General features: G+C 42.6%; 1 protein-coding gene across 1 annotated transcript; it reads left to right on the top strand.

Annotated features, from left to right (window-relative positions):
- Positions 1-2,048: 2,048 nt before the first annotated feature.
- LOC104158837 (LIM/homeobox protein LMX-1.2) lies at positions 2,049-10,969 on the top strand (the record flags this gene model as incomplete). Its single annotated transcript, XM_009696591.1, has 6 exons — positions 2,049-2,281; positions 5,956-6,134; positions 7,152-7,229; positions 7,632-7,698; positions 8,518-8,679; positions 10,416-10,969. Coding segments are annotated over 6 exons (877 nt in total), but the record flags the coding sequence as incomplete, so codon positions are not given.
- Positions 10,970-12,017: the final 1,048 nt, after the last annotated feature.

Here is a 12,017-nt window from a genome sequence, read left to right as displayed (position 1 = left end):
AGGCAAGAAGCGCCACCAGCCGCTTTTCCCGGTCTGGCTGTTACATCTGCAGCCCTCAGAGCTGGTACCACACGTCGGGTCTGTCCCATCCCTCCCGATAGCCATTGATTGAATTTTACTGAAGCGTACGCAGGTTAACTGTCGCGGTGGTATAAATGAGCTGATGCCAGTTAGGGAAGCCGGATGCCTTCACACCAGGTCTGGTAATCTTCAGAGTCTTTAAGTGTGCTCCATCGTAACAACAGTCTTCAGACAAAAGATACAAGCTTAATTAAACTGAGTCAGATAGGTTTAAGCAGTTAAATAGAAACAACTTTTTTAAGTGCCTGACATCGGCTTGCTCTTTTTTTCCCTTTGTGTTTTAATCCTTTCAGATATGTTATTGTGTATAGATAAAAATATTTCCTGCTTAGGAATTTGCTAGCTAAAGCATCGTAGGAAAAAACCTTGCAGACAAACCCAGTAGACTATATGAAATAAGATAGCCTGTTTACTAGCAGTGCCCGTGGGTCCTCTGTGGCATCAGTTTCCCTTTAATAGATTTAATTCATTATGTACCGAAAAAAGAGCCACTCAGTCCACCTTGCGTGGCTTGTACAATGCACAGCTGTTACCTTGTGGCTGTTGTGGTCGTGCAAAGGTACACACCAAGCCAGCAAGGTTAATAGTGTAGATCTCTTATTAGATCAAAAGATACAGATGGGGAAAACCCCAAGTTCTTGGGCAGTCAGCCTTTCTTTGGATGCTGTGTGCAAATATATTTACATTTTCTTTCACCTCCTGCCCATTCTGTGACTCCATAATTTTGCTGAGGAGCTAGTGACTGCCATTTTGCTGTACTTCTCAGCTCAGACAAAATGGAGGCTTTGGAGCAATCAGTAACTACCACAGCCTGTGCCTTCTAAAATTGAGGATAATTGCCTTTTTTATAAAAGGTGATAATTTTGAGGATGAAAAAAAAAAATCAGTGTACCCCATCCTAAAAGGCGGAATCTCCTTTTTCTCCCGTGAACACATGGGAGCAGTTGTGTTAATTTCATTGCCGAAATGTAAATGTTAATGCACCTTGCACTTTGATGTATTGCCATAAAAGACACTGAATTTTAAATCACCAAGCCCACTGTGTGATACAGGGACGTAACTCAGCTATTCGTCTTTATTTGATGCAGCCCTCTTCCTAAAAGCTCATTTAGGGAGATTCCTGGTTGCTATTAGAAAACCAAAATAAAATTAATCTAAATCATTCTAACTTTATCTTAGAAAATTAGTGATGGATGAAAGACGGGGTTTATAAAGGTTTAATAAGAACCAGTCTGGAATACAGTGTATATTCTAGAGCCTGTGATTATAGTGGTAATTTAGCAGATTGTATCACTGCCTATCCCTGCAAAAGATGTTTCACACCATTTAAAATGCACAGTACTCGCTTTCAGAGACAGGTTGTTCTGGAATAACTCAACATCCAAAGAAAGGCCATGTTATTTCACTCCTCTCTTTATCAGTTGCATGTGTGCGATCGCATGTGTGTGCGTCGTCTTCTCCTCAGCAATAGTGCTGAGTTTTCATGCTTGTTTCTGTGTTCATTTGTCAGCCTCCTCAGAGACAGACAATACCAAAGATGGAAAGTCATGAAATCTATTCAGAATAGGGTTTAAGTGCTGAAACCAAGGAGCCTGTATAAAACAGAGCCTGAATTGGTCCTTCCTCTAAAAGGCAAATTGAAATAAATTTAGTTTTGAACAAGTTATCCAAATTCTGAGAGCTCCTTTTTGTTTCTCATTTTGAAGAGGAACAAAACAGTGAGATAAGGACAAATCTTAGTATTTCTTACCCAGCAAAGGTGATTTGGGAATCTCTAGACCAAAGGGATTGAGATTTGAATAAATTGCATGCCTGTGATGTTTCCGAGACTAAGAATGCAAGTCTCACAGTGTGCAAAAGCATGGGCCAAGCTGATCTGTAGTTAAATTAAAGAATTTGCTGTATCTAAATTCATGCAGTGTATCATCTGACGTTCCCTTTGACTTTACTGCCTCTCTCTCTTACAGGCTGTTTGCTGCTAAGTGCAGTGGCTGCATGGAAAAGATTGCCCCAACAGAATTCGTGATGAGAGCCCTGGAGTGTGTTTACCACTTAAGCTGCTTCTGCTGCTGCGTTTGCGAACGACAGCTGAGGAAAGGGGACGAATTTGTTCTTAAGGAAGGGCAGTTGCTCTGCAAAAGTGACTATGAGAAAGAGAAAGACTTGTTGAGCTCAGTCAGCCCAGACGACTCAGACTCAGGTGAGCTTCCCACACCTGCTCCGACTGGAAAAGCCGCAAGGGTTTGTGAAGCTTTCTTACAGAAAAGTATATCCATTTTCACATCCGCTTTATCTATATGCACATGCCACCTATGCAAATTAGGGGGCACAACTAAAAAAACTCCCTACTTGCAGTCTATTCTCCCTAACTTGACTCCCTTAACTTGCTGCTTAGTAAAGGACAAAATCTTTTTGTTTTTGTCAAAGTATTTGTCTGTAAGATCACAAAATCTGAATCAAACTGACTTTGGTTACCTGAGGCCTCATTCAAAGTGTGCGGTTTTCCACAGACATTCTTCCATACACTTAATATATTTTTTTAAGGGATCTTCTGCATATACACTTTCAGCACTGAGCTAGGAAAATGGGCAAAGCAGTAATATACTTTCAAGAGTATTCTCTCTGCCAATTGCAAATGGTAACTTTAAGAAAAACTACAAGTACAACACAGAAGTACTGAGGAGAATCAGAAAGAAACCAAGAAGTGGGTTTGTGCCGCAGCAATAGCGTGTGCGGTGCAGGAAGCCAGGGCGGCTGCCCGCTTGGCGAGGCTGCCTGCGTATCCACTCCCATTAGGCAAGCAAGGGGGCTTGCACCAAAAGAAAAATAAAAAGCAATAACTTGAACGAGGTGCTTAGGGGAGTCTGTCTCTGGATGTTTTCAAGCCAGCTACAATGCTTACCTCTCCTGACTTCCATTGTGACTTCTCCCTGTATGTGTCTTCTGTGCTACTAAGGCTCTAGTTTCTGATCATCTCTGTTGTCTACCTGCTGTTTTGTGTCTGAGCCCCATTCTGATGTCAGCCTAGGAGATCGTCTGTGTGTTGACCCAAGGATAGCTGCACTATGGTTTTAATGCTACATATAGTACAGAAGTGAGGCATACAAAGTTCACCTGTTCCAGATCTCCAAGAGTGTCCTTGAGGTCCTGTGCCATTCCTGATGAATGCAAACTGTTTAGGATCAAGGGATGACAGGCTCGGTGTCTTACTAAAATGCATGACTACTAATCTGCAGTGTGACCTCTCTCTTCAGAGGGGCCTGGGGTTTGAACAGTGTGATTGCAAGAGTCTGCACCACTTGGCCTGGGAGATAAGGCAGAGGATCACCATACTGTTACCAGAGATTTTGTCTTCTCCTAAAGAGTACAGTGGAGCCCTCACACCTGATAGCAGCTGATGAGTGTCTTCCCCGAGTTCTTCGTGGTGATGGAGAGACAGATGCTTCCTTTCCTCCACCTGTTCCCCAGGGAAGGTTTTAAAAGAGAGCGAACAAAATCCGCTTGCTGTCTGTCCAGGGCTGGGAATACAGTACTGCACAGGACAAATAGTTCACACACTGGATTTGGGTTCTCCAGCCCAAAACCCAGGGGACCTAGCGGTGGTTACAGTGAGGACTGACTTTCAGGCTCACAGGCAGTTCCAGGAGAGGCAGGATGCCTCCTTCCTGTGCCACGTACACTCAAGGAGACTGGAAACCTCCTGCTGCCGGTGTGCCCTCGCTGGTCCCAAGATTAGAGACAGTTTGTACACAAATGGCTGCCAGCCATTGTAATTGCGCACTTGTTTCCCAAGAAAATGTCTAAGAAAATCAACAATTACCATTCCATTAGGCGTACAAATGACGTGAATGTTTGCCTCTGGTTTATGGGCAAATGCATTGTTCCAATTTAGCTAGGAGCAGTAATTATCCTTAATCTCTAATCTGAGAGCCATATTCTCCACATTGCTGAAATTTATATTTTTTTTTTTGAATGCCGCAAGACAAAGGTCACTGCTGACTCAGCAGGACGTGCAGGACCGGGACCTTTCTTGGAGCAGCATGTTATTTATTGCCCTACTGTTTTTGCAGGATCTGGAGTGCTCTGCTCTGTAAATCTCATGCCAGAGGGTTTGGGGCTCTTTGTGAATTTGCCTGAGGCATGCGAGTTTCCTACTTGCCCTTCAGCATGTCCTTCTCATCGCCAACTTCAGCATCCGCCTGTGTCCAGACAGCCCCCCTTTGAAAAGCAGTGTGTGCGGGGCTGTCCCCATGCTGCAGCAATGGGCATGGGGATCTTCCTCCCCTGCCTTCCTCACTCACCACACAAGCACAGGCAGCTGCATTTGAGATCTGCTTTGGGCACGGGTGGGCTCTCCTTCAGGACCAGATTTTCTGGTTTGTGATCAGCAGTAAGCTACCACAGTGGCACAGAACAACCTTGGTTTCAATTTCATTTCCCCTTGGCACAAGTGGTAGTTTCTTACTCCTAGAGATGCTTTTTTTCACCCTCATTATTCTCTGTTAGCCGAACCCAAACCTGAAAAACAAGTTGACAAATTAAATGGGATGTTTTGTCTCCCGTCGTCTAATACATTGAAAACCCAGGTCTCCCAGATGCCTGTGTGAGAGCGAATGATTTCACATAGCCCTGGCTGAGAATGTGTCCTTCTCCAATCAAATATTTATCCACTGGACACAAAAGTAACTCTCCAATGAGCAATATTAATCCTCACAAGCCTTTCCTTAGAAATGGCATGCTGGAAAGTTAATAATGTCATGGTTATTAAAATGACTGAACTTCTCTTTAATCATTAGGCCAAAGATGCTTATTAAAGTAAAAGGTGATTAGATTGCTAGGTGCATAATAATCAGACCCTAAAATGAATTAAAGTCCAATTTGTTAATTCCCCAAACATAATCTCTGAGTATATAAGAATTGCAGTGTGTTTCTTCATGTTGAAGTCCCTATAACAGTATGTTAGTGTTTTCTAGAAGAAAAATCAGTAGTCTGGTGAAATAAAATATGCTGAGTTAAAAAGTTGTTTTTCACAACAAGATTTGTACTTACTCTTCAATCCTTGCCACTCCGATTGAGATTTCCCAGTACAATGTACTAACACATGTAATATCACCAGATTGTACAAACATTCAGAATTTAACTGTAGAAAATACAAGTAATCTATTTGGTCTACACAAGCACATATATACTTGTATGTATTTACCAAGAAAGAGAAATTTGTGCATGCGCATATAGGCCCATTGTAATGCACAGAGAAGGAATACTGATGTTTTGTGTGGATACAGAAATGAGATGACAAAGATTATATTTAATATTATGTCTAGAGCTTCAAAATATTCAGAGCAATAGCTGGAATCTACACTATATTTAGCTAAACAGACTTTGAGATATTTTTGTGGTATTTGGATTTACACTGTTTTTGCTGCCATAGCGGTGTGGGCAGTAGTACTTGTCTGCAGCTAATGCTTTGGGAGAAGATGTGGCTCTGCTGTGAAGGGAAAGGTGTGTATCAGTTGGTGTGGTTGCAGCACAGGTGAGCACATAGGGGACCAAGCAATGCTGGAAGGGCACAAAGTCTCTCTGTGCTCAATTCCTGTAAATATTGAAGCATATTCTGAATTTCCATCCTCTGATCAGTCTCATGCCCTCAATTAAAAATTGAAACACATTTTTGTGCTTTTGTGGCATTTGATTTAGGCAGTGCACACAAATCTAAGATAGTATTTTCCTGCCTGCAGTTGCTTTAGGTGTTCAAATAAACATGTGATAATAGTTGAACCTGTTGACTAGTTTGGCAGCTGAAGAGCAGTTCTCAAGCACCTTGTTGTCTTGGTGGAACAAGAACGATTTTATATCATGTTTATTTTTCGCCAGTTAAAAGCGATGATGAAGATGGAGATGTTAAGCCCACCAAAGGACAAGTAACCCAAGGAAAAGGAAGTGATGATGGGAAGGACCCAAGAAGACCTAAACGACCAAGGACAATACTTACTACACAGCAGAGACGAGCATTCAAAGCATCCTTTGAAGTGTCTTCCAAGCCCTGTAGGAAGGTAGGTGCTTCATCAGGGACCTGAAGTCAGCTCTGACACCAGGCCACGGAGGTGACAGAGTCAGGCCACAGCTCCAGAGATAGCCCCCTGCCCCTTCCCGGGACAGGAGCGCATTGCCTTGGGGTGAATACAAAGACCAGGTCAGCATACGGCAATGCTCTCCTAAGTACCATCTCAGTCTGGAGAGAGGACCAACCAGCTCATTGTTATTTCTGGATATTCACCCACAGTATGCAGAGTAGCTTCACGACTGATTGCTGCTGAACAACAATATTTGATTCTTACAAAACATGAAATAGGCCTTGACTATCAGAGCGCAGGTCAACAAGTGGTTTTTGCCCTTCTACTTCCCACCACGGGGGAAGTCACTATCTAATGAGATGGGTGCTCAGCTTTGGTCCCACTACTTGTCCTTCCAGTCTTGCCTTTTTATGAAACTTAACCCTGCTGTTGATCTTATTTATAGCAGCTAGGGAAAGGTATAACGTATCGCTTCACTGATGAAGCTGGTGAAGCTTTGCGAAAGCAACCCAGGTAACTGTTTCCTCCTAAGTTTGGTTGGAAAAAATGGAGTTGCATCACCCTGAAAGCTGTCATTTTTGCAAAAAGTGATGTTCTCCTGCTGATGTACAAAATATGTCTTTTGGGACAGTGCAATGTGCCTTTTTGCCCTCTTAAAGTATGAAATTTTACCTCAATGGTATGAAAAATGTTCACGCCAAATTTGTATCTCTTTGCACAAACTGTTTTATGGGTGAAATAAAAATTGTTAAATGACTTAGTGTCATTTTACACAGCTCAGACTATTTGTTCAGTACTTAGGAAACTGGTAGCGACATGAAGGGCAGAACTTGAACAAACTGTGCAAAAATATGGGGAATTTTAAAAAGTAATTCCGTACAGGCAATTTTTATTGTAAGTACAGGCATATTCCTCCTAACATAACTGATTAGGTTTTTTTTTTAAAAAAAAAACAAAAACATAAAAAATGACATCATTAAACATTTCCTCCTGTAGGTCAGAGAAACACTAGCAGCTGAAACAGGACTCAGTGTGCGAGTTGTCCAGGTCTGGTTTCAAAACCAAAGAGCAAAGGTAGGTTGTTTGTCAGGTTCTCCAAAGTAAAACACAAGTTGTCCTCCAACACAGATTTCCCCCTTCCCTAGATGTAGTACACATCACAGAGATCCCAGGGACTGAACTGTATGTATTTTGCATGCGCTGCTGTCTACATCCATACAAGAAAGGCATTTTTCAAACCTAGACATTAAGTTCGTGTGCTCAAAGCAACATGAGGTTAGGAGTAAATTTTGCATGCAGATATGAACTGGAAACTGAAATGTTTAAGCTTAGAAATGGAACTGAACCCACAGTGCTGTGTGCGTGAATATAAATGGCCTTTATTAATTGGTTCGATGTTTGCAGAGAGTTTTGTAAGGAAACAGAATTGTTGCATTCGGAACCATGAGATTGTTCTATTCTTCCTCTTTTATTCAGATGAAAAAACTAGCACGAAGGCATCAGCAGCAGCAGGAGCAACAAAACTCGCAGCGACTAGGGCAAGGTAGGGGATTTGTGACGAAGGCAAAGCAAGGGGAAAAGAATCTGCAAGGTTTCTTGAAATGCCATTCCATATAATGTCTTAAGTACAGCCATACAGGGCATTTACAAGCCTGTGGATAATGTGTGCGCTCATCAGTGGAAACACACAGAGGTGCCATGTCTGAGTGCCCACCCCAGGCTATCCCAGAGTCCTCCCATGGGGCCAAACCCTGGAGGTGCTTACACGGAAGCTGTTACCTCCTTTGTAGAAGAAATGTGCAGTACAGAGGCGCTTTCACTGGAGGAAATCTCCAGGAACCTCGGTCCAGGTAGATCCTCTGGTTTGTTTCCTCCTGAGGAAAGGGGGACCATGCTCAGCTGGGCATCTGCAGGCTGCTTGCAGGGGCATTGGCACTGCTGCCACAGCCAAGGCACAGGGTTGTGCCCTGGGGGGCTGGCTGGACCCTGGGGTAGGAGCTGCACAGAGGCACCAGGGCTTGCCCTGCTGCTCCGTGGATGCTCTTGAGGTTCTTCAACTCCCAAGGCCTTGCAGCCTCAGATCTTCCTCTTTACGCAGAGCCAGAAAAACTGGTACTGGCACAGGACAGACTTTGGGAAGATACAGTCCAGCACCCGGGAGCTCCAGAACTGATACAGTCAGAAATTACAAGTCTTTCAACTCAGGGTTGTACTCTCAGACAAAATTTGGAAGGTTCCTCTGAATGACAGGGCACACCTAGCTGCGTTCACTCTGCGCTTGGGTTCAGTATTGCCACTGCTGCTACTGTCTGCTGCCTCTTTGTTCCTAAGCAGTGACTGTGCACTCCTGTTTGCTTTGCAGAAGTAATGTCCAACCGAATGGAAGGGATGATGACATCTTACACGCCACTTGCAGCACCACAGCAGCAGATTGTAGCAATGGATCAAAGCAGTTATGGCACAGACCCATTTCAGCAGGGTCTTACCCCTCCACAAATGCCAGGCGACCACATGAACCCTTATGGTAAGGCATGCATCATTCTGCCGCATCAGAAATAGCAGAGTTCGTATGCTAGTTCACACACCACGGGTTCAGTAGAGTTACTTGCTGTTAAAATATTTTTTCTGGGATTTGTACCAGGGAATTTGTACCACTCCGTTTTTTGTGTATGTATTCATGTACACGTAAGGGGGTAGAAGAGAGCTCATCCCAGGCTCTGGACACCCTTCAGAACTATTTCACAGTATAATTCTGATAACTTATAAACCAAGCAACATCACCTCTCCAACTCCACTTCTTTAAACCACTATCCAAGACATTAAAAAATAAACAGTACTAAATTTTAGCTCCCTCACAAGTTTTTCCTTTTTCTTAGAAGCTTTGGGAAAAAAGTGCCTTCAATAAAGAGAAGTAATCTATTAATTCCAAAATGAATAAGCACCCCTGTAAGATCCCTCAGATTGGATGCATGGATTTGTTAAAGAACAGTTCTTGAGCTACTAAAAGATGTGTCACCCCAGGACATTTCTCCTGCATAATTTTTATTCTCTGCCCAAAATCAAGATCATGGTTTGCTTTCACAATTTCCTGACCACACACCATCAAGTGGATAGGTACACCAAATGCATCACAAGCATTAAATGCCTAATAATTGATTCTGGACAATTACAGTGTGGCATTTAAATAAAATTTAAGAGGATTTCTCAGACTCTGATTATTGGCCTTGCTGTAGCCCACAAGCGCCTGTTACGTCAGGAGCACTTCATTGTGGAGGTCCCTGTGCTCATCACTTTCATGAGCATGGCATGCACAGACCAACAAGAAATCTGCTTTGGGTCTGTGTTACTGCTTTTCCCACTGAGACAAGTCCACGGTACACAGCAGGCAATTTGGTAAATCCTGTAAGAAGCTGTGGACATCTGAAGTGCCAGTGAGGGTTAGATGGCTTGTGATTTTGTTGCTAACAATTTGCTTGCCTTTCTAAGCAAAACTCCTTGAGAGGCAGGTTCTGTGCTCCAAAATGAGTGCAGGAGATAGCACAAAGCCATTTCAAATGAGTGCATGAGGAAAAAGAGCCTAACTGACACTTTTTTAGTGCTTGCAGGACTTGAGCTAGAGCTCTTTCTGGTACCTTAAGAGCTGAAGTAAGCTGAAATCTTAGTTGCTAAGGGAAATAAAAAGTGTTGTTCCAAACCAACCCAAAAAGAGTGGAATTTTCTGAAATGAAAGCATGTTTACAACTGTAGCTCACTTGAGGCCAGGGAAGCTGGGTCTCCTCCTGGGTCCCATCACATTCATAGATCTGTCTTTTACCTTGTGTGTAAAGGAAGACCATTACTGGTTATGGCTCTCAGACTGCTTTTCCCTGTTGTGGGCACTCGATGTCTGATCCCACCTTCCTCGGCGGCCCCAGTGCCCCCATGAATGCCGGATCCCAGCTCACGGAGAGCCGGGGACCTGATCCTCCCTAAACCGTTTGCTCCCATCATCAGCCAAGATTCTCTTTGGTGCTGCTGACTGAAGTATAAATTAAATCATGGCAGATTTGAGTGACACTGCTGAATCCAGATGAACTCTGTAAATTGGTTGCTAGCCTTACTGTTTGTAGGTCAGACCCTTAGAGCAAAATGACATTAACGTGTAAAAACAAAACCAGGAGCGTTCCCTTTTGCTGCAGCGTGCAACATATAGCATCCATGTGTACTGTGTCCTCCTCTGGCTGCACAGATTCCAGCTTAACATATACGTTTCATTTGCAGGAAACGACTCCATTTTTCATGATATCGACAGTGATACCTCTTTAACTAGCTTGAGCGACTGTTTTCTTGCCTCTTCCGAAGTTAACTCCATGCAGGCTAGAGTAGGAAACCCCATTGACAGGCTGTACTCTATGCAGAGCTCATATTTCGCCTCATGAAAATAAAAGAAAACAAACAGCCGGCGTATATTTAGCCAGTGACTTTTTCCAGTGCAGACTCTACAGCCATATGTTGCCCAGCTCTTCCTTCACAGTGACTCCTGCTGCCTCTGGACTGCAAAGAGCATTTTTAGGAAGACTGTATCTGTGTCCATATATGTGTATGTATGTATATATATATTAATATCTACCTACCTACATACATACATATATATACAAACAAAACGCATCCACCAGTCCCATACCCTTGATTCCCAGCTTGCACCAGACCACGAGACAAGCATGGAAGGAACGGAAGACCTTGCTCGTCAGCAGCCTTTGGTTTGGTTTGGTTTGAGCTCATCGTTGTAAAGGAAATGGATTTTGCGGAAAGCTAGACCTTTTCCTCCTTTCTCTCTTCCTTTCTTTTGGATGTTTAAACTTTTTTTTTTTTAAAAGCCACTGATACTGACATCAGTCGACCATATGACAAATAAATCAAAGAAACTGGAGATTCCTCCCTTTTCTTACTGCATGATTCATACTATGTTGTGGATAAATTGCCATTTGAACTGTGAGAAGTTAATGTAAATGTGACGTTCAACATTTGTTTCCTTTCTACACTTTTTCTACATAACCTAGATCTGCTCATTAGTTTATAACCCTTATGCATATGGTACTGAGGAAACTGGTTAGCAGTAATATTTCTGGAGAAAGCCAGTGGTTTCATAATAAGAAAGGTCTATGACCCTGGAGAGGAGATGCATGTTAGGGACAGAGGCGTTTAGGTTAGTATTGATCTTAAATAATTAAAACTAAAGGTGCTTACAAGACAGAGTTTTATTTAACCTTTTTTTTTTGTGAGAATAAAACATTTAAATTTGTTTGTAAGTGTTGCAGTGCCAAATTTCAAGTCTAGACCATGATTGGCAAACATGTGTTGTTCATTCTGTTCTGTTTATTTATGTTTTGCATGAGGCTTAAATGTGCTATGCTCCGTTGTCCATCTGGAATAATTAAGCACTCCTTTAGTTAATCATCTTGCCTCAGTAAGAATTTATGAAATACAGTTCTAGCCTGAACCATCAGAAGTCCTGAAATGCGCACCAACTGGGGAAGAAAATGTATGAAAGAGATCACAATGGGAAGTTTAGATATGTTGAGCTGGAGTCTAACCCAAGTCCTGCAGTTTTCGCACTGACGAGACTCCTGTATTTACAATAAATACTCTGACTAACCTATTAGTGCAAATGTAAGAAGAACAAGTACACAAATTGAAGCTAATGTCCCAGCTGAATTCTGAATGTCTCAGATGCTGAAGTTTGAGCATATGTCATATAGGTTTTCATAGGGCATAAAATATCATAAATAATAATAGTATAGTTATAAATATTGCCTGGTGATAATTATAATGTGGAGAGGCAGACAAGTACGGTCATGGCTCTTAGTGGAGAAAACTTCATGG

Source organism: Cariama cristata, unplaced genomic scaffold, assembly GCF_000690535.1.
Source record: "Cariama cristata isolate BGI_N322 unplaced genomic scaffold, ASM69053v1 scaffold27293, whole genome shotgun sequence".
Classification (NCBI taxonomy): Eukaryota; Metazoa; Chordata; class Aves; order Cariamiformes; family Cariamidae; genus Cariama; species Cariama cristata.
Note: the sequence above shows the minus strand (reverse complement) of the source record. Positions and strands in the feature narration are given on the sequence as shown.